At 41.6% G+C, this 24,355-nt stretch overlaps 1 protein-coding gene across 2 annotated transcripts; it reads right to left on the bottom strand.

The window, feature by feature from the left end:
• Nucleotides 1-2,857: 2,857 nt before the first annotated feature.
• On the bottom strand, nt 2,858-14,980 carry LOC146059156 (keratin, type II cytoskeletal cochleal-like). 2 transcript variants are annotated; one of them, XM_083171277.1, is made up of 10 exons: nt 14,336-14,980; nt 14,012-14,232; nt 12,916-12,976; nt 12,342-12,437; nt 9,293-9,457; nt 8,478-8,603; nt 6,247-6,467; nt 3,387-3,421; nt 3,124-3,276; nt 2,858-3,072 (listed from the first exon to the last, which is right to left on the bottom strand). In XM_083171277.1, exons 1-10 carry the CDS (start codon nt 14,978-14,980, stop codon nt 2,858-2,860), a joined length of 1,938 nt encoding a protein of 645 aa, XP_083027403.1. The 2 variants fall into 2 exon arrangements, with proteins under 2 accessions (XP_083027403.1, XP_083027401.1); XM_083171275.1 differs by having other exon boundaries at nt 2,858-3,276.
• Nucleotides 14,981-24,355: the final 9,375 nt, after the last annotated feature.

Here is a 24,355-nt window from a genome sequence, read left to right as displayed (position 1 = left end):
AAGGCTGTGGGGGATTGAGGGGGGGTTTGCATGGGCGGCGGGGTAGGGGTGCTCGGCGGGGCAGCGGGGTAGGGGTGCTCGGCGGGGCGGCGACGGGGGTGGGGGGCGCCCCCCCCTAACGGCGGGGGGGGCGCCCAAAACGTAGCTACGCCACTGATTGGGAGCAAATGAACGATGGATGTAAGCAGACTGCATAGTAAAATGATGTGTCCTCATACATCTAACCTCAATACACCTTGTAGTGTGAGATACCCGTCATGAGTGAGCCACCAAGTCGTGAGCAACTCTGTTGGGAGCAGTGGTTGAACTTGTGGGTGGTGAGACTAGGTGCAATAATATCATTTGGGACCCCCTCTTCCACCCCAACCCAAGTTTACAATATGCAACACGGCGGTTGGTGACAGGAAGAGGAAGAGTGGTGACAGGAAAAAACTGTGGGTGACAGGAAGAGGGTGATGGGCAGCAGTGTGCCCATAGTCTTCAGGGGCCCAGTGCACTACACCTGCTGCACCAATGGTAGTTTTACTTCATCTTGCTGAAAATGCATCTTAGCCACAAGACAATGCATTTAGGAGAGGAGACTGCGCTGATTGATTTGATATATGACACTTTTATATTGTGTGTGATTTTGTATATGTGCAGAACATACCCAGCATCCAGTTTATGAAACCACTGCTCTATGGAAATGCTTCCTAGGAAACACCCATTGTTAATTGTTACTCTAAGAAGAAGATTCTAAATGCAAAATTTCCTAGTAAAGCCATTGTTTGATTTTCGACTCACAGATTATAAGGATGAGTTGTCTTCAGACAGGAACGTAAGCAGGTACCTTATACCAAAATATCTACTAACTACTAGTTATCCCAAACATAGTTCTAAATCCCCACAGTAAATTGAACCATCTGTTAATCTACTGAAAAACTATATTTCCTTTATAAAATAAGAATCATCAGGATAAGATTATATCATTAGGTACACATTGGGGTAACTCATAATGTCTCTAATGCCTGCTATGAGCATACTGTAAGTTAAGATTAACATTGAACCTTCATTAACCTTTTGCAGACCAATTTTTTTTTGTTTTTGCAAGTCAAACTGTCGGGTTTAAATGTTTTTGTTGTTTTTTTACATTCAGAAATGGTCTACATTGAATGCTGAACAATGTTAATATTCTTATTTTAAAGTGTCTCGCCGTTGGATCTGCTACTAGCGCTAGGCCTGTTGAGCCTGACTAGACATTGGACTTGAAAGGGTTAAAGGGAAGGTGCAGTGTAGTCACTAACTCCCAATGTTTTGGTCTCATCATCCAATGTACAAACCAAGGGTTATTTCCGTAATCATATTTGGTCACTGCAAGCAATTACTGTGGATCACAAGAGGATAGGTCTCTTCCATAATAATAATATGGATAGTAATTAGCCAACATGTGACTAGTCTGCTAGGTCACCTTATCTGTTCCTTATTTATGTTTTTCTCATTGTCCTTAATTAACATTTCATTTTTAATACATGAATTCATTGTTGTGCGAATTGTATTGTAACGTAAGAAATTTATATCCCGTGTTTGATCTTACATGCAGTTTATTAGACAAACAAAATAGACAGTTCAAAAGGTTTACACAACAGAATGACTCAAGAGGCATCTGTTTGGGAAAAAAAAAGTACAGTGACAAAGCATAAGGTGCAATATACAATACATGAAAACTGCCGCTGTTTATATATTGTCATTGTTGCTTAGAACAAGAAATCAAGTATTTAATGAACATAAAGTTTTAGTGTTGCAGTGTTGCTTTACATTGAGCCACATTTCAGCTTTCTGGACACACAACAGAAAGTTACAGCATTGGTAGGATGTAAACAGTATATTAAACAAGACAATGTAGTTACTGTCAAGAAAAAGGGATCCATTTTTGTTCCTCAGATATAAGTGTCTAACTAGAAATTATATCTATATAAAGGGTAGCTCTTCAAAAAAGATGATATCTATTTAAAGGTACTAAGCCATGTCCCTCAAATGAAAGACGTGAAATAGAACCTACCAAACCCGAAATAACTCGTTGAAATCTCAAAAATACTCAGCCATGTCTTGAATAACTGATCTTTTTTACCATAATCACCAACCATGAAAACTATATATTGTATAAGTAGCTTTTATGATTCAAAAAGGTGTGTTATTCACAAACATTGTGCCAAATAGCAGCTCCAGTGTGTTTCAGAGATTTCAGCAGGAGATTGGGGGAAGATTTGTTTAAGTATTAGGAGTTATTACACTAAGCTCTACTACCCAATTTTTATGAAACCGGTCTGAAAATGGAAAAATGTCCTTTGTGACAGGAGTATTTTTTACACCTCTTACATTTCTTAGAAAATATTGCAAGGATGTAATAACGGCTGACATTCTTTCAGCAAGCCTGTAGTATGGTGACATATTTCTAAGACTTCTGTTTATATAAGATTTAAGAATGTGCACTACAGAGATTTACCCTGTGTGATAGCAATATTTGCACATTCACTTTGATTAGGATGAACCCTGAGTAGTTTGTGCGCTACAGGACCAGTTAGTGGGGCTGAAATTACAACAACAAAAATGTAACACCTGCTCGTTAAAGAATTGGGAGCAAATACAAGATGATGGGAAAATATGACAGATGAATGTAATCAGCCTGTATGGTAAAATGGAACTGGTAGATTTGGAGAGCAACCAATTAAGTAAACCATGCTAAAAATTTGGTACCAGGCACATTTACCATACTATAGTTTAACATACTTTCAAATGCTTGGCATTTTGTTTTTTATCTGGCGAGTTAGGAAAGAGGTGGTGAAATGATCCTAACTGATAGAAATGGACCTAATTGTGCTTAATGTATCTTTTTGATTGAAGAGGAAGAAGATGTTTTGGAGATAATTTTCATTCCTTGCCTGCTAGAAGAGCTAAAGCTACCACCTCCAGAACCATAATCTCCTCCGCCACCACCACCTCCATAATATCCTCCACTACCGCCTCCTCCAAAATCAGCTCCGCCTCCTCCATATCCAACAGATCCTCCAAATCCACCACCTCCATAACCCCCTCCTCCTCCTCCAGATCCAAAATCTCCACCACCTCCTCCATATCCTCCACCACCTGATCCATATCCACCACCCCCAGCACCGTATCCTCCTCCTCCGGCACCAAATCCACCTCCTCCGCCACCAAATCCTCCACCTCCTGCTCCAAATCCTCCTCCTCCGCCTCCTCCTCCTGCCATATTGTAGGAAGTAGAACCACTGACCACAGCTGCAAAAAGAGGCAAACATGTTATAAATTAATTGATTAATAAATTAGTTGATATGGTAGACATTTCCCTATATTATCAAAACATACACAAACCAATACTATATACTTACAGATGTTCACAGCATTTGTGATTTCACCTGACATTCTGTAAATTAAAAAATGGAAACAAGTTAAGGTCATGTAAACACATCTTGTTATGAAGTACTCAGTTTAATATTTAAATAGACAAGACAGGAAAGGGCACACTCACATCTATGGACAACCAGAGCAATTTTAATTGGTTTAAGTCCATTATTTATAAAGTAGTTCAATGTCCATAAATATATTATTATTATTATTATTTTTATTATTATTATTATTGTTATTATTAATAATAATAATAATAATAATAATATATTTTATTATTATAATTATTATTGTAAGGCGCCAACGTGCTACACCGCATTGGTGAATGAGGAAAACAGGCCATACATAAACTAGGATATATAAGAAAGACCAAATAATTGAAGACCTGAAAACAAAATTGTAGGGAAGACCTTGATCATAAAAGAGCTTACATTTGAAATATGGTACAAGTGGATTGGTGTAAGACTGATTGCTGGGAGTTGCAAATGTAGTGAGAAGAGAGAAAATGAGAGTTGTAGTACTAGACAGATAACTCACGTAGATTGGAAGCAAAGGGTGTGAAATAGACAGCAATCACAGATACATGTTGGGTACATAGATGATTTATACAGTATACAGATGGAGCCACCCTCATCTAGCCCTTTAATAGGATAAAGTGAGTAATAGGATTACTCTGATAATCCCTTTACTGTATTGTTCTATGTATTGTATTGCAGCTGAGAACAATAGGCCTTGGATAGCCAGCTCACCATGGCTATCCAGGGACGGATAGATGAGGATGGCTCCATCTGTTATTAGGGTGAGAGTCTCTTTAAAGAATGATGGAAATATGCAGTGGAGAGAGCAAGGTTGGAGAGGTGGACTGGAGGTCCTCCATGAAGTGGAGGAAAGGAAGCAAAGAACTTAGGAGGCAGTAGAATTAAGACGGCATGTTCTGTAGTGAGATATGGCAATGCGTACATGAACCAAACGTTCCTTTAGTAATGCGGGAGCACTTTTGTAGGAGGTAGATTTGTTTGATGTACTATGGTTCTGGTTGGATCTTCAGACACTAAAGGACTCATACAGATTTGCTTGTAAATGATCTCCAAAATGTACATGCAATCTATGTGCTCTATCATAGTAACAGTTGTTTGTATATCCATAGATGCAACGCCAACAAGTTATGGACCCCATATATTATATGAGAACCAATATTAAATGTTTTACTATGTATTTCCCTTGGGTCTTCTTTGTGTTAAATCTACTTCTAATTGGGATTCCTTTGGGGGTTATTAACTAATGGGGCCTACACATGGGGTGGCTGTGTTGAGCGATCTGAGCAATGCTAGATCGCTCAGTTTGCTCAGCAAGATGACTCAGCACTCAGCGATGTGTCAGCGATGTGTGTTGAGCGATCTGTCACCAGAGAACACTGGCCCTGACTGACGATCTGACTAGATTTGTCCAGCATGCAGGATCTAAACCCTGATGTAGGGTCATTTTCTAAGCGATCTAGTCAAATTAAGTCAGATCGCTTAAAAAATGGTCTGAAATCGCCTGGTGTGTAGGCCCCATAATCAATGCACCACTTATCAGGTACATACCGGTGTTAATAATGGCAGTATGTACTTTAGAAATGCAAAATGCAATAAAATTCTTAAGGACAGCTCTCTTGATTTGAGCTGTCTTTTGCGAAAAGAATTCTTTTGCGATAGGAATGACATACAGAATATAATTGATTAGGGTACTTGTTTCCTATCTGGGCGCCCGCTACGTTAATTGCGCACCATGCTATTCTCCGTATAAAAATCGGATCGCATCGCATCGGATACCACAAATGCACATACACGATATTGAACGATGCGATGCGATGCGATCCGATTTCAACATTTGCCCCAAAAAACAGTGAAAAACTCCTGTCGACCTAATGCCTGTTGACCTAAACCCATGTCGACCTTGGCCTATGTTGGCCTTAAGTCATGTCGACCTTCAACCCTGTCGACCTTACGGTGTCGACTTAATAAATGTAGACCTAAGTCTGGTATAAGGACCAAAAAAGTTGTTTGCAATTTTTAGTGGACTGATAATGGCAATTTACCGCCCCATTACCAACGACACCACCACTATCCACGTGATCCCGAAGCGTGGCAAGCGCAGCGAGCCCCGCGAGGGGCGGCGGTACGCGTCCTCCGACTTTTTCATACCCCCACTATCCACGTCGGCGTGGAGTTGAGAATAGAAAGTGTGGCGAGCGCAGCGAGCCACCGAGCCCGAAGCGTGGCGAGCGCAGCCCGAAGGTATCCGTGTCCCCTCGCAGGCTTCACAGGTATCCGCGTCCCCTCGCGGGGCTCGCTGCGCTCGCCACGCTTCGGGCTCGGTGGCTCGCTGCGCTCGCCACACTTTCTATTCTCAACTCCATGCCGACGTGGATAGTGGGGGTATGAAAAAGTCGGAGGACGCGTACCGCCGCCCCTCGCGGGGCTCGCTGCGCTCGCCACGCTTCGGGATAAAATTGTGAATTTTCCCTTGGGTACCAAAGTGTCTTCCCTTGATTCCCAAGTGCCACCCTTCCATCCACTCCGATCCGATACAAAATGTAGTCGGATCGGATCGGACGCCATCGTACAGCATTGTGCACCGCATGCGATGCGATCCGATTTAAAATGAAATCGGATCGGATAGCATCGTATGCCATCGTACATCATCGAGTACCGAATCCGATGCGATGCGATCCGATTTCATTACGGTGCCGTACGTAGAAAACCTGGGTGCCCAGATAGGAAACAAGTACCTTGATTAGTCTGTGGACTATAAAGAAGACTACCGTGGAGTTCCATGGTATTAATGTTACCCACAACATACCTGCTTTCTTCTCCTTCCAGCAATGCTCTGTAGGTGGCAATCTCAACATCCAGCGCCAACTTCACATTCATCAGCTCCTGGTAATCACGCAGCTGCTTGGCCAGGTCTTCCTTCGCCTTTTTAAGGGCAGCCTGAAGTTCATCAAGCTTCTTCTGGGCATCCTTAAGAGCAAGCTCACCACGTTCTTCAGCTTCTGCTATAGCTGTCTGCAGATTAGCACACTAACAAAACCAAAAAGATATTTTAACTCCCAAGCACAATGTATGAATAAAGTGTTGATGTTGCCCATAGCTACCAATGAGATTGTATGTATCATTTTCTAGGATACAATTGGGAAATGATAGATGGAATCTCATTTATTTATTTATTACCAGTTTCTTACATAGCGCACACATATTCCGCAGCACTGTACAGAAAATATTTGAACATTCACATCAGTCCCTGCCACACACACATTTCATTCTAGGATTAATTTGTAGGAGCCAATTAAGATACAGAGTACTCGGAGGTACCCACTCAAGCACGGGGAGAATATACAAACTCCACACAGTCATGGCCGATTGAACAGTGTAATGGTGTACTGTGAGACAGTAATTCTAACCATTACACTGTCCGTGCTGCCCCGGACAACAACCACAATTGTTTATTACGGGCAACATTGGTGGAGTTTGGGTGGAAGGGGCCACATCTGACTTCGGAGCCTGTGCACAGTGCACACCCAGGATCCATTGTTAATATGCCACTGACCTGATGTTTTGAGCATATCCTGCTGTGCTGACACACATCAAGCAATGCTCCAAAGCAATCTCTCACTAATCTGAATAAACTACAGCAGCTTTAATCCACTACATTTGGCATTTCAATAGAATCTGTACTTTTGTTGCAGTTTATGCTGGTGAATGGTAGCAGGTAATAAGTAAAGAAAAATCATCAACATTTGCAAACTTGTTACATGAGTGCCTCAGTTAGACCAAAGATAAAAGTAAGTTAGGTTGAACTGGGGCACCACTCAGAACCTCACTAACTGCCAAGTGTCTCCTTGGGAAGTTGGTTCATTCTTTAGTACTGAAATATTTTCACGCTATTAAGGGATGTAATGGTGAGTATGACATGTAAAATGACCACAATGACAAGAAGGACAGTATCAGGTGGACATATCATGTGGAACCCAACATGCCAACAATATTAATAATTCAATTTAAAGCATTATAATGTCGGCTTTACAACTTCAAACGTTGAGTTGATAGATCATCAGCACATTTGCAAATCAAGCGATTATCAAATGACTGTATATGCGTACCATGATCATTGGAAAAAGCGACAGAAATTGCATATGGATCCTAAACGCAAAGTCATCTGCATCTTTAGCGATCAGATCTGAATACGGCCCATAATGCTTTACCATGATCTTCTCACCTACTGAACCCACTATTAAAATATATTCTGGATGATTCTGGATCTCAACCCAATATTGTTCCTTTTTGTGTATGAACACTGAAGCAGAGGTGTGTACACTATATTTGCCAAGTTCTTTTTAAGCAGTGGTGGCCCCAGGTCATAGTCTTAGAGCATAGATCAGTGGTTACCAGGGCCGGCTCTACCATTAGGCAGCTTTAGGCAGCTGCCTAGGGCGCCAGGATCTGGGGGGGGGTGCCACTAAGACTGCAAATCAGAAAACCAAGGATGTCTGTGAGGAACCTTGTTGTACTTAATGCAGGTGGCGGCTGTGGAACTTCTAAGACCTCACATCCATACTTTCTCTTGAGACATACTTCCCTATATTGCTGCTCCCTCCTCTCTGTACTCTGTTATGGGTGGCAAAGGAGAGGGTGCACAGGACCTCCAGGGAAAGCAGGGGACTTGCCCACCTTTTTTCTTTTTTTTTTTTTTTTTTGGGGGGGGGGGGGGGGGATAGGTTGAAGTTTTGCCTAGGGTGCTGAGAAGCCTTACACCTGCCCTGGTGGTTACCAACCCAGGTCCTCATGCACAGGTGCACTCGTTATTCACTGACACTTTTTAAAAGATCCACAGGTGGAGCTAATTAGTTCCCTTGTGATTTTGAGTGGAGAACTGGAAAATGAAAACTGTTGGGAGGGGGGGGGGGGGGGTACTTGAGGACCAGGGTTGGGAACCACTGGCATAGATTAATACATGTGAATATGTCACACTGCGACGACAGGTTAAAAGATTTCTGGCAACATTTAATGTGATGCGTGCATTTTGTAGCTCACCTGTTTCTTCACGTTTTCTATTTCAGCCTTCAGTCTCTGGATCATTCGGTTCAGGTCAGCTATCTCACTCTTGGTGCTCTTTAGATTGCTGCCTTGCTGACCTGCTGTTTCTTGTAGCTGCTGGAACTGTAGTTTTATAATAGAGGAAAATCATTGGTTGTTCCATTGCAACAATATAGGCACTAATATTACAAATTCTTAAACCATTCTTAATCGTTGACCTACTATATTCTTTATACACTATGGATGGATTCATCCCATTGATGGCCCAAACCAGCTATTTTATAATGTAGTTTAAAAAAAAACATTAAAAAAAATGTTGTTTTAATCAGATATCCATCAAATAGGTTATGTCTTTGCAAAGACTAGTTTTTGTACAAAAGAGGTATTACTGATACTGGTCAATTTTACTGAAAACAACTAAATTTGCCATCTTCATCTTGATGTGGGGCACATATATTAAGCTCAGGGAAGTGATAAAGTGGCTTGAACTTTATCACCGGCCAATCAGCTCCTAACTGTGCAGTTGTAGGCTGGATTTAGAAAATTACAGTTAGGAGCCAATCGACCGGTGATAAAGTACCAGCCACATTATCACTTCACCGGGCTTAATAAATCTGCCCCAGAGTCACCTGCATCATTCTACAATAACAGTAAACCTTTACTATAACCAGAATCGACAATAGCCCCAAACCCTATCTATGATTCTCCCCAACTTTCTGAACTTTGACTCTACAATCTTTATCTATGGAAAATGGTCTTAACATCTTATTTGGCATTAGAAAAATGTGCTGCCTTTTGTCTATGTACTGTACCTTCATGGCATAGGCTGCTTCCGCCTCAGCTCTGCTTCTCTGTGCAATATCCTCATATGAAGCCTTAACCTCAGCAATGATACCATTGAGATCCAGCATTCTGTTGTTGTCCATGGACAGAATGACTGAAGTGTCGGAGGCCTGTCCTTGAATTTCACTCATTTCCTACAAGAGAAGATATATATTAGGAAATGGGAAATAGAGAAAACATGGCCACGTTTTTGGAAAATATACATCAATATCCTGCTAACAGAAACTAAAATGATACCAATTAAGTGGATGAGTCCCAGCTAAAGTGGCTGTAGTATAATTTACTGCCATTTACTAATGTGAGAATCACTAGGGCTTATGCCAGGGTTCATGTGTTTGCAAGCGGGGTACCATGTTGTGCATTGATTTCAAGCAATCCACTGCAACCTTCATTATTAATATTGGCACTTGCCACTTGCTAGGTGCAAGAGATCCATCAGCGTAGACTTTCGTTCTCTTCACCATTTGCATGACTCAAGTAGCGCATGCAGGGGGGGGGTTCTGAGTACCCATAAACCACCAGGAATCTAAGGGTACTACTCTGAAAGCTGAGGGTCCCCTCTTTCCATGGGTATAAGAATTTTAGATCTCGGCCCTGAGGAAACGGAGATATCTGACTTCAAACGAGTGGTCCTCATCCAAGCCTGTTAATTGCTCTTCCCAGTCAGATATTTCAGGTTCTGTCTGACTTAGAGTTTTTCTAAAGGGTATATTCCAAAAGCTGGGACTCTCCCCCTTTGATGGACACTAGTAGCTTGTCTCTACAAGGCCAGAGATATACAAGGCCAGAGATATCAGCCTTCCAGCAGCTGGTTACTGTTCTAGCTCCAGACACCTGGTATGTAGTTTTATATACTCGTTGGCAGATTGCTCTCCCTTCTGAACTCCGATCCCCTAGTCCCCAATACCATTTGGTAGGTGGGATTCTCTAGTTTTTAATTCCATTAAAAGCAAAGATATCTAGTTCCAGGAACTGTAGATATCTGCAGTCAAGCAAGCTATCCTCCCACCAGAAAATTATGAATAATAAGCTCACTCCACTATACACCCCTCCTCTGTGTATTAAACATCCTCTACCACCCTGGAAGTTATGTATCAGGGCCCCTTCATTCAGCCCAATGCTCCCTTCTCCCACCTCATCTCCCACCATCTGTGCAGTAAAGGGGTAATTAGTGGAAATTACTGATCCATGACCTACATGCTGAGCGGTTGATATAATACCCCCTACCACCTGCGGGACATCAAAGCTTCCGCTCATAGCACCCCCTACCCCTACCGCTGGAGGATCGGTTGGGCCCCCAATACATTGCTATGCCCAGGGGTCTACACTGCTGTTAAATACATATATATATATATATATATATATATATATATATATATATATATATATATATATATATATATTATATTTATATACATTTGGTCTATCTATAATACTTTAACTGACCCGGCATATACTGGGTCACCTAAGTGTCCATCTCCGTGCTTTGCTCCGCCCCTCTCTGGAAACCCCCTTCTGAAAATCCTGCATTTGCCCCTGGACTCTCCCATGACACTCCCACAAATAAGGCAGGTTCCATGCATTTGCACTGTTTCCCAGAAAGACATAACTGTTTCCATAATGTATGACCTTACCGAAGTGACCAAGCCCAGTTACAGCACAGTTACTCCTACTCAGTATAAAGTGGAAACACAATTTACTTGCACATTATTTTTCATTGCCCATAAATGCATGTACTTGTTTCAGGAGCATGCGCAGTGCAAAATCTGCATTATATGCTTCACAAACACAAAGTTCTTCCATTAAACCCTAGCTGTCTTATGTTGTTCTTGGGATGGAAATAAGAAAACGATGTTCCCGTTACAAAGGAAATGCTTTCCCCATTGATGGCGGGGTCCCACCCCATGATGCAAATGCGAAATTTGGTGTTTGCCTTGCTATTGTGTAAGTACTTTTCTATGCTATTAAGTGCTTACATCCTATCAGTAGCCCCCTGAATGCAGAGCTTACTGTAGCTACAAAGCCAGTCGCTGGGTTGGCATTTTGGGGTTGCAGTGGCTGCATGTGATGTTACTCAAGCAGTCACCACCCTATCCCATAGGATCTGGACTGTGCCCCGAAAACACTTGGTTGCCACCTCCACAGCGCCCGGTACCGCCCACCTTGTCTTTTAGACTGCAGTTGCATTTTTCACAATGAAAATGCAGTTTACGTCCCCATACATGTACCCTAGCGTGTGCATGTATGCGTAGATCTGCAAAAAATTCCAGGTTTATGCAATCTGAAGACAACCACACCCAGAGGCCAATAGCGGTTATCTTCCAATGACACTACCAAGCTGCAATGGATCAGAAATGGCTAAATAATAATCCTACTACATCTTTTAAACTCAAGGGTTTATTTATGAATCCTTGGAGCGAGATGAAGTGGATAGGGTAAAGTACCACCCAATAACTTCCTAACTGCTCTGTTACCGGTTTGCTTAAAAAATATCAGTTAGGAGCTGGTCAGCTGGTACTTTTTCTCTCTCCAAGGCTTAGTAAATATACCCCTATGAGTGAGCTTTTCTCTTTTTCTGTGAGGTTGGAACATGAGTAAAGGATTCTGGGATCATGGGCTTTCCCATTCTATTAGTGTGTTGTTGACCATATGCTAATTTTGCTTAAGCTACTGAGTGGGCAGGTCAGGAGGTGTAGACTGCTCATAGTACATGAACACAACCTGAACTGACTGATCATGTTCCTAGCAGGCTTTGTGTATGCACAAATGTTCTTTGTTGGCATAAGCATGCACATTAACGTCAGAGGTCAGTGAGTAATCATATTGCAGGAAGCATTGGGGTCCTGTCTAGCAAAGCGCAGGTGTAGGATTTATTAATGAGGTCTGTCAGCCCTCTGTAGTAGCCAATGGGAAAGCTAGATTGAAGTTTTGTAAAGCACTATGGGAAGTATAGTACCTGCTGTGATTGCTTAGTGCACAGATATTGCATTGAAAGGTTGCTAGATGGTATAATCTTACCGCATCATACAGTGTTCTCAAGAAGTTTATCTCATCAGACAATGACTCAGCTTTACTCTCCAGCTCCACTTTGTTCATGTATGCAGCATCCACATCCTGGAGAAAAAATCAACATATTCTTCAGACACTCCATGCACAATGATCAGATCAATATCCATCATGATCCTTTGATATCAATAAATCATACACTCCTAAATAAAAACAGTCGTATTGATAATATTGCTATTAAAAATGCTAAAACTTCAAAACTATAGAAACATAACGGTCAGTGACAAATTCCTTTTGTACACATGGCATTATATGTAAGAAATACACCTGCTAGACATTTTGGGTGAACTGTAATAGGGTGAGAGATTCAGAAAGTGAGAGATTTGGTGAGAAATCTCCAGGGTTTTTTTTAAAGCGGCAATCATTTACACTGCAAAATCAAACTGGAAATTTCTTATCAAATCTCTCCCTTTCTGATTCTCTCACCCTACTACATTTCACCCTTTAAGTCTGTCAGTAGTATTCATTCATATAATTAGCACACTTCATTAATAAGTTTATGCGAGGCACCCTTTACATTTCTCACCTTTTTCAGTACCACAAATTCGTTCTCTGCAGCTGTACGCTTGTTTATTTCATCCTCATATCTACCAGAAAGGATATTTTTAAAAATGATTAAACATTATAGTTTGCAATAGCTATGATACATTGAAATGGTCAAAATATCACTTTTAAATTATAATATCCTTCTTTAACATATATTATTACAGTATTTTACACTGTATTATGCATTGAATAAAGTGCTTGTGTTAGGACTGTCAAATGCATTAATTTATACAGAAAGCATCACGATTTGTCTGGAACTACCACTTAAACAATGTCTGCCCTTCTAATTAGAGATGTGCAGGCTCTGATTTACTCTGATTTCAAAGCAGGATCTTATTGGCTATCCCAAATCACATGACAGTTGTTGACAGTTGATAGCTAATAAGATCCTGCTTTGAAATCAGAGTAAATCAGATTAAATCAGAACCTGCCCATCTCTACTTCTAATGTGCATATACAGTACACTGTCCCTCAGTGATATAGTAAACAAATGTCTAGCACACTAGTGCTCAATAGCAAAAGGCACAAATAGCTGTTACATAAAGCCAAACATTAATATAAAGCAATGTATGGCCATAAGAATAAAAACATTTAGCCACCAAAATAATATTTTGCCAAATAATTTTTTTCTCCATGATAACATTTCAAAATATCACAAAGAGAATTGTCATTATCCATTTATTCTATGTTTAGAAGATAAGATGTGTCTGCATAAGGAATTCTCGGAGTGAGGAATAAGTCTAGATACTGTACATATGAATACTTTCCTTAAGGTAGATTTATCAAGCCTAATAAGAGTGAAGGGGTTGTCCATACTAACCAATCAGCCTCTACCTACAATTTCAAAGAATGTACTTGACAAATGATAAGCAGAAGCTAATTGGTTGCTATGGGCAGCTACCTCATTATTCCACTTCTCCACTGTTTATGAGGCTTGTTAAATCTCCCCAAGGTCACAAGTAATATATCAGCCATTTGTAGATAATGAGTAATACAATAATACGCTATACAGAATAGTAGTACGTTTACTAATGATATATCAGATTATATGAATGTTAAAATCAAATGAAGCTTACTTGTTCTTGTAATCTTCGACAAGCTCTTGCATGTTTCTAAGTTCTCCATCCAGACGACTTTTGTCATTAATCAGTGAATCTAGCTGTCGTCTGAGGTTACTGATATAAGCCTCAAAAAGAGGCTCAATGTTGTTTCTTTTTGATCCCCCTTTTGTTCCTTGTTCCTGCAAGAAGCTCCATTTTGTCTTAAGGACCTGATTCTGTTGCTCCAAAAATCTGACCTAGTAGGCATAAAGCAAACAATGGTCACAAAGTATAAAGGCATGCATTAATATGAGCAAAACAGTAAAAAAAAAAAAATGTGTACAAGAATTGACTTTTTACCTTGTCAATGAATGATGCAAATTTGTTGTTAAGGGTCTTGATTTGCTCCCTTTCTTCTGTTCTAACTTTTTGAATAGTTGGATCAATTTGCAGATTAAGTGGTGCTAGTAAGCTCTGGTTAATGGTCACTTGTTGAATTCCACCAGGTGGGCATACAGGAAAATTGGGACCACCCATATCTCCATCAGAAAAGCCTCCCGGTCCACCAAATCCCCCACCACCAAATCCCCCACCACCAAATCCTCCACCTCCACCTGCTCCACCACCAAATCCTCCACCTCCTGCCCCTCCACCAAAGCCTCCACCACCTGCTCCCCCACCATATCCAAAGCCACCACCACCACTGCTCATTCGGGCACCAGTAGGGATTGAAAGTTTCTTGTTACCTCCAAGGTTATAAAGGCTTCTGGATCCAAATCCTCCAGAACGGGCATAACTTCCACCACTGCCACCACCTCCTCCACCACTACCACCACCACCACCACCACCACCACCACCACCACTACCTCTAGACATAGAGGCTGAACTGAAACTAGTTCTAACCCCACCACCACCACCACCACCTCCACCACCTCCAACCGAGGCAGTAGTGAAGCTCCTGCTACCAGATACAGATCTACTGCCAAATGATTGATTCCTACTCATTGTTGCAAATGTAGAGTTACAAATATAGATAAGAAATGAATAAGATGATCCAGAGAAATAGATGTCAGAGGGAAGGAGTCTGAGCCCCTCTGTACGGAGAGATGTTCTCTCACCTTTTATATAATCTTATAAGTGGGCTTGGCTGACTTTGGAATTAGAAGATCAATTTACTGTAATCATAGGCTTGGCAAGTTTGCCATGCCTGGCAGCACATCTTTTATTTTAGCTGCTTATTGGATTGATAAATTGGGACACACCTCTAAATCAAGAAAAAATAGTGTGAGATATTACTTCACTTTATGGCTTTGGGGGTTATGAAATCCTTTTGTCTGCTAAATTAGTGAACATCGTAGAGATCTCCAGGCTACTGTTTTTTTTTTATCTCCGCAATCAATGTGCAGAGCAAGCATATTTTAAGGCTATGTTCCGCCTCTTCATGTCATCGTATTTTCTGTGCCAACACATTAATATGGAAATTACACTTTAATTAAATAACAAGAGGAATGTATCTGACCTAAGTGCTTGGCATGTTATCATCTATACTACTATGTAACAAAACTACAGGTACAGTACATGCAAAACTTAAAAAACAAAACTGTACTCTGAAAAAAAAAACTATGCACTATGAATTAGGAGACATTAACTTAGCTGTACTGAAATAATAATCATTTCAGAACTCAGTGAAATAACATTAATTCAAAACTCATCAGGGACATGTAAGTGACAGAAATGGACTCGAGTAGTATAATATGTAAATATATTTTGTATATACTGTAAATATGAGGCAACCTGGGGCCAAAAAATCAAAATAGTAAACTATATTTTAAAGGGACTCTTATGGCGGGATGTACTGAGACAAAAATGTGGTAAAACCCTGTATTACCACATTTTCAAATGTACTAATCGCCAGCCGCCACATCATCGCAGGGCATGGTATCACCACCTGTGTGTGGCGTTCCCTTTAAAAGCATATGGGGTTCTATCACCCCCGTCCTCCGTGCTGCTCCTCCTCCCCAGCGGCATGTCACAGTCGCAGAGCCCAGGAGGTGATGGACACCACATCACAGGTATCGCGGGGGGCCTCCGTCACCACACATCGATGCTAGCTAACTTTCACTTGTATTATTCATTGCCTTTTTCACTTTGTGGCTATTTATACCAATGATATTTGCCTTAATTTGATATGAAAGTATTAAGGTCTATCTTATTTATGTAATATTTTATGTATGATATTATATCGGTCTGTGTTGGATATATTCTATTTATATTTGGTTTTATTATATATGGTACTTGTTTAGTTTCACGGTGGCAGATAAATTGCATGCCATTTGCATGCGATATCGTATAAGATTTGATGTGCAATGCGATTTAGTACCTGTTCAGAAACTCACTATCCACTACGGCAGAGAGTTGATCTTATATAGTGTGGCAAGCCCGAAGCATGGTGAGCGTAGCGAGCCCAACAAGGGGACACGGATTACTTTACATGTACTGTATTCTGTGGTGAGCGCAGCGAGTCCCTTGACGGGACATGGGATACATGTAAAGTAATCCGCGTACCCTCACACGGCTCGCTAGACTCACCACGCTTCGGGCTCGGTGTCTTGCTGCGCTCGCCACACTATATAAAATCAACTCTATGCCATAGTGGATAGTGGGGTTATGAACAGGTAGTAAATCGTATGGCACATCAAATTGTATGCAAATCGCATGCGATATCGCATCCGATATCTGCCACCGTGAAACTAAACAAGTACCTTATATATAAATAAATAGTATTTGTAATTGTCCACAATGAAATGCCTATATGTATGTATTGTGTATTGTATATATCAATTCAGATTAACTTTGTGTAAGGATAACATAGGTCTATATATATATATATATATATATATATATATATATATATATATATATATATATATATATATAAACAGAGAATAAATCCGCACTCCAATCCGGAGTAGTGCTGTAAAGATGTCACTTACGCTGTCTTGACAAAGGACCGTGTTTTTAATTCCAAAACGTCAACTTATGGTCTGATGATGTATTAAACCTTTTTCTGGACTTTTCCTATGGATGTTGGTGCATGCTCTTTTATGCAGATGCTTTTGTGTCTGCGCCTACTGGATATATATATCTATATATAGATATATATATCTATATATAGATATATATATATATAGATAGATATCTATCTATATATATATATAAAACAAAGGAGGGTTTGTGGCCTTTTTTCTGCGCTAGTGTGGGGGCAGTGCCTCGCTGTTAATAAAGGCACAACAGATACAGATACAGATAGAAACAAGAAAAGGAATAGGAGTGCGCCCAATACAGTTTTTTCACCACAGAAATTGCACACTGTTAAAAATCTGTATTTATTACAGTTATTAATACATAAAAACTTTCAATTCAATAATACGACTTCACATAAAATTTGATCAGTAGATCCAACAAGATGATCCAACACCAGAATGAAGCTTGTACAGATACGACCCTACGCGTTTCGTCCATTAGGACTTCCTCAGGGGTGATCTGGATCCAATTAGGTCTTATAAATCAAAAAGCCGAGATTTTTTTTGCATAAAATCAATTAGAAATGCCATTTGTGAACGGACTGATAGTATTAGAACTCTGGTCTTAGGCCGATGTATCAAATAGGCTCCATAGCAACCAGGAATCACAATCAATGTTGGGCGGAGAAGCAGACACTTTTTGGTGAGTGTGAACAATCGATATAGAGTGGATAACTTCCAGGCCAATTCTCAATGATATAATTCAGTGAGCCAGGAGCTAGGTGTATCCCCAGTCAGACTACAGCATCCATATCGACATCACTATGATTTTATTACAATTCTCCACGTTATTAGAGTAAATAGTGCATCCATTCAAATTATTGAACTGGAGGAGTTACATTATCATAATAATTTATTTACAGGTGGTAATGAGTTGCTGCAAGAGGAGGTACTAACAAATATAGCGCCCAGGAATAAAAAAAATATGATTGGCTGCGAGAGTTATGTGATGTTATTATGATTCTGCTGGGATTGGTCCCTAGATGTAATTAAGCCATTTTGGACACAACAATCCAGTTTTCCTGAAAAAGTTTTGTTTTTTAAACACATTTTAATGTTGTACTATGCACACATATTGATTTATATAATGGCCATTGAGTTCATGTGGAGTTAATGGTTATATAATACATATATGAATCCCTTAAAAAAAAAAACAGCCATCATCTGCTTGGCTACACTGACCTTCTGTGGTGTGGCGAAACACCTCCAACAGGCTTCTACTGGGAGAACTTTTTTCTGGACAAATCCTGCTGATGATATCCCAGGCTGCATTTGATCAACCACCATAAACCTTGGACAGTAATTTATGACTTTAAGTTACCCAAACCTCATTCTGTTCTCAAATAACAAATATGGAAAAGTCCCAAGGCGCTATTAGTCCATGCAGCCTCAATTCCTAAAGAAGGACCACTTCGTAATCCCCACTGCAGGTATTCCGGAACAAACCAAGGAATTGTAGGCACTTGACTTGTGTGTCCAATGATGTGAAATTTCTCAGAATGATGGGAAAAAAAACAAAATATATGCTTACAGTCTCCTATCTCACTAGTGAGTACGGTACGCACTGGAGCACTTTTTCACCCATTTTGGTACACACCTTCAATCGATCACTCTTGGTGCACCCCTAAAAGATACCGTTATACATGTCAAGCACCTCACCATATTGTGAGTTCTGGTACGACATTTGTCTTTGGGACACATCCTACCCCTTTAAAAACGTATAACACGTATTCTGTGTCACTGATACACATATTTAGTTTTTTTCCCATCATTCTCATTCTGTTCTCAACCGATGGGACACTCACCATGCAGAGACCTTGCTCATGCCAAGCTTTTTGTGCAGTATCAAGTGGATGGAATTCAATAAGATGCCTATCTCCTTCTTTAACTGGGCTATGGTCTCCTTGGTATCCAACTCAACTATGGCCCACATGCCAGCAACGTGACTGCATGCAGTCAAAATCTAGTCATCGGCCGTGTTCTCCCTATTGAGAACCCGCGCAAGTGACAGATCGCTCAGCACATATTGCTGGTGCAGCGCTGTGTGCTGGGCGATCTGTGCTTAGCTAGATCACTCAGCACAGAGGCATAGTCGCCCCGTGAATATGTACTGTACTAGTATATGCTAAAGAAATGTTACCTGGCTCACATCATTTGACATTTGATCATTGTATTCACAAAAGGATCTGAGATGGGACCAGCGTCTTACACAGAAAAAAAAAGTTAGACCATAGCTCAGTGTAAGGCAGTGGTTCCCAACCCTGGTCCTCAAGTACCCCTAACAGTGCATGTTTTGCAGGTCTCCACACAGAATCACAAGTGCTATAATTAGCTGCTCCTGTGGATCTTTTCAAATGTGCCTGAATAATGAGTGCACCTGCCGGGTGACCTGGAAAATGTGCACTGTTGGGGGTACTTAAGGACCAGGGTTGGGAACCACTGGTGTAAGGGTAAAATTCTAGGACATTGTACGAATAGATTATCTGAGCAAAGAACCGACCTGTGGGAACAGAACTTGTGTTGTGTATGTAATATGCTGAAATGGACGCATGGATCAGCAATATCGGGGAACTTTTACTATTAGCCACCATGAATCATTTTCTAAAAACAATAACCATCCCTCCAGTACTCATAATACAATGGCACAGTTACACCTTCAGGCACAACGCTTCAGAAGAAACATATAATTAATATTATGACTAACTGATCTATTGCCAAAAACTAATAATTCTGCAAAAACTCCATGCTTATTTTTGAGAAAATGAAAATGTATGTGGTTTGAGTCTCTATTAAGAGATGGACGCGATATTGATGTCAGATAGAGTATAGGGATCATTTCACCACTGCGCATGTGTTGCACTGTGCACGTGCTGCGATGGTCTTGGGCTGCCAGCTGCAGTATAGATGTATTCACAAAGTGAGTGATAGTCAGGGAATCATTGTGAGATATAACAAGGAATCGGACACTCTGCCACATGCCTGCCATTCCGAATCAGGAAAAGAGGGGGAATTTTTGGTAAAAACTCAGACCCTCTATTTTAATGTTTCTTTTTGGTGTTCCCCTGTCATGATACAAAAATAGCACCTGTGATGGATTGAGGCATTTCTTGCTTAAAAAGGATTAAGGCCCTTATTCTGGTTCACTCGCAAAGGCAAATAATTTTTTCCTGCACAGAAACAAAATAACTCACCCAAATCTAATTCTCTTTACACCTTTGTTACATCTGCCTCCCTGCAGTGCACATGGTTTTGTCCGTTTGAGAAGGAATTGGCCTTTGCGATTGAATCAGTATAACTCCCCAAGAGCACAAATTTACAGATGGAGCGCCTCTCGCAGTGGCTTAACGAAAACTTTTGCTCCCCCCCCGCCGGGACAATTTCGCCGCCCCCCCCCCCCCCCCCCTGGGACAATTTTGCCGCTGCCCCCCGTTAAAAGACCCCCCTGGGGAGCTGGCAGGGGGGTCCGTGCGGCGTGGAGGTACCTGTATTAAGGAACAGCCTGGAGGTCCCTGCGCCTGCGGCGCTGAGTATGATGTTGCCGGCCGGGGTCCCTGCAGTGAAGTGGAAATAACGCGCTATCGGAGATAGCGCGTTATTTCCACTTCACTGCAGGGACCCCGGCCGGCAACATCATACTCAGCGCCGCAGGGACCTCCAGGCTCTCCCTGAATACAGGTACCTCCGCGCCGCAAGGACCCCCCTGCCAGTTCCCCGCTGCACCCACAAGCAGTGGGGAGCTGGCGGAGAAAAAATAGCACCCGCAGACCCCCAGCACCTCCCCGCCACCGCGGGGGCTGCGGCCTTATAGTTACGCCACTGGCCTATCGCTATTGCAGGGGATGGCGGAAGATTCGCCAGCCGCCATCCCCCGCCAGCCACCGTAGGGGATGCCCGCGCACGAGATGCGCGCGTGTCGCCTTACAACGGGGCACCCCCGGGGTCCCTGCCACCTTGCCGCCCCCCCCCCCCCTTAACCCTCCCTGAAGCGGAAATGGACAGGGTTCCCATACCCCCCCGCCAACGGGAAACTGAGACGCGCGTGCGTGTAAGACGCACGCGCGTCTCAGTCAGATGGAGCGCCTCTCCGCTGACAGATTCTGGCGCTGGCGGAGCAATAGCGAGAGGCACTCCATCTGTATGAGTGAATAACAAGATTCCTTTTTGCAGAATTAGATTATTAACTTAGATAAATGAGCGATGAATAAGAAGGTAAAAATGCATTAATGAGCCCTGGTGTCTCCTGGCTCTACTAATTAACTCGGAAAATATTAATAAATAATGTTAAACTAAGCTGATTAATATAAGAAAAATGTGAAAGTTGAAAGTCAGCCACCCAAGTAGTTTGGGGCAGCATATATGGTAGCAGTTAGTGTTATTGCCTCATAGGAATGAGGTCATTGAGTCCCAGGCACGGCCCAACTATGTAAGTTTGTACTATCTTCCTGTATTTGCATGCGTTTCCTTGAGTGTTCTGGTTTCCTCCCACACTTGAAAAAACACTAGTACGTTAATTGACTTCAGACAAAACAAAATAACCCTCTAACAAAAATGAATCACATTGCATATGTTTGTGACCATGCGATGGGAATATAGATTGTAAGCTTACAGTAACTGGAGCAGGGACTGAAATATTCTCTATCTGCGTTATATAACAAACTTAATAAGTAAATAAATAAACAAATAAATAAATAAAGCATGGACTATGATGTACTTTCTACTTACAGTACTAATTACAGTCATTTGGACGTACACCATAATTTTGTATCTGGAATATACATGCAGAGAGCAAATACAGTTATATATTTTTTTCTGTGCTTTTGAATGTAGCCCACAAATGTTAAATACTTTATTTTCACACTGCAATGTAGATTTCAGTTTGAACAGTCCCTACCCAACTCCAACTCTGCGCATATATAGTATATAATACTGGAGGTTTCCAAGGCGCTGGAAAAACAGAAGAGCAGCTCAATATAACCAAAAAACTTGTTCTACCAAAACAAGTAAGACAATGATATACACAAAAAGGGTGAGGATATATTCAAGCGCTGTCTGTATGTATTCTCTTCACTTCTCCCGTTCTCATGGGTCGATATGTGAAAATAAAGAGAATATCTGAAAATATCAAATCTTTTTCAAGGCTTGAAAAAGATTTGAAATCGAAACGCGTTGGCTGGCTTTCTGGATTTGCACAATTTCTTTTTGAAACTTTGGACCATCCTGTGTTTACGCTGGACATTGAAACAAAGGTACTGGGTGTTTACTCACCGACATCTCTAAACTTATCCGGAGAGTTTTTGGTGTACATTTAGTGTGAGTCCCATGCAACATCTATCACCCACCTTTGGATTTTATCTCCAGTGTACCCATGGTCAGATTGTTTTTTTAACAATTTTTTGTGTGTTTTGGCAATAAAATAATTTTTTCAAGATAAAGAAACCCAGATGTGTTTTGAAAATTCCTGCCAATTATGAGTTATCGGTACGCTTGCTTTTAAAAAGAAACCATTACATGTATTGCAACACCTTGATTGTGTGAGTGAAAACGTACGCCTAACCTAATTCTATTGGACACCAGGGTGGATTTGGTGAAGGCTATACTATCACCAAAAAAAGATACCTTTACGAATTTGAAAAACACACTCCTTCTGTGAGTGTGGTACGTCCCACTTCCATTCCCTCTGTATGTTTGAAAACTAAAAATACAGTTCCACACATTGGCCCTTATTCTGATTGACGCGTACTTTACCGCATACTTTCGGATCGCGTCTTTACGGCGTCTGCGCATGCGTGGAGAACGCAACGCGCATGTGCCACGCATTGACTCCGTACCTGTTCGGGCAAATCCCGTACAAAACTGTGCACCGCAATCAGTCGGGAAATATGGGCGTATTATGGGCGTCATGCGGAATGACACATGGGCGTAGTTTCAAAGTGGGCAAAACGGGGCGGAAACATGGGCGGACACGGGGGAGTACACTTATGTTGGTGGGCGTACATTCGGATCGCACTCCGAATGCACGCGACCAAAAAGGGCAGAAATGTGCGGTGTCCACAAGTGTACTATTGCTTTGCGGACACCACTCGTTCATGCGGTAGGCGAACGTACCGCCTAATGACTACAAGCATTAACACCTGAACCCAATAGAATCGACTCCTTTACTCATTACTCACTAATAGGACGCTTGTCAGTGCTTTAATTGAAACCATTGCTGCTTCAATTGCTGTAAGGGTTAATGTGTGCAATGCATGTGTTAGGCATGCTTGTAAGGATATATTGGCATCTAATTGATTCCAATTCCAAATAAGAAGTTTTTTATGAGGATAGGTAATTGAATAAGTGGGTCATGGGATGTATTGCAGAAGATACATAATAGTGGGTTGTTTGGCGTAAATACTCCGCTTACGTGCGGTAGCACCGCTTGGCTCCCGTTCGGATGCGGTATTCCCGAGCATACTCTGTAATACTCTGTAATACCGTGCAGAATCGGAGTGTTTCCCCCGCACACGCATGGTTTGTATGTCGTCCGTAAACACGCCCTGTTCTTAAAGAGTGAGTCCGTCCGAATGCGGAGGACACGTGGGCGTTTCTACGGACGATGGCCGCACGCGGCAAAACACCGTGGCGTACGGACCGCTCCGTAAGAATGCGGGAATATCCGCACCGATCAGAATAAGGGCCATTGTGTTCTTTCTCTTTATTTTCACATATCGACCCATGAGAACGGGAGAAGTCAAGAGAATACATACAGACAGCGCTTGAATATATCCTTACCCTTTTTGTGTATACCAACTCTGTGCATGTTACATCAGTGCCACCTGCAGGGCAGCATGGTCAGGGGTGGATTGGGAACTCTACAGTGGCCCTGAAATTTTTTGTAGAAGAGGGCAGCACCAGAGGTATTATGTCCTGTGTTGCCATGATAGTATCACTGGATGGCAGAGTTACTGTAATGCAAAGATTGAATAACAGTGTAATGAGTACAGTGGGTTGTCTATGGGAGGTGGAGCCATGTCTGTAAAAGGGCATCGGGCATAGGTTGGCCCACCGGGAATCTTCCCTGTGCCCAGCCCACCCCTGAGTATGGTATTGCCCAGTTGCATGCTCATTGGATCTTACCTGCTCATACTACTAATATACACAATGAAACGAAGTTGGAATAAATAGAATGCATGATGCTGCAACACAAAAAGCAGCAGCACACTGTGTCTATGACATATTTTCTGCATTGATAATGACCTCCATTGTCTCTGTGCAACCCTGCTAAATGCACATTATTACACCTGAGAACTTTCTCTGT

The sequence above is a fragment of the Crinia signifera genome, chromosome 2 (genome assembly GCF_055691185.1).
Source record: "Crinia signifera chromosome 2, ASM5569118v1, whole genome shotgun sequence".
Taxonomy (NCBI): Eukaryota; Metazoa; Chordata; class Amphibia; order Anura; family Myobatrachidae; genus Crinia; species Crinia signifera.
This window is presented reverse-complemented; position numbering and strand designations above follow the sequence as displayed.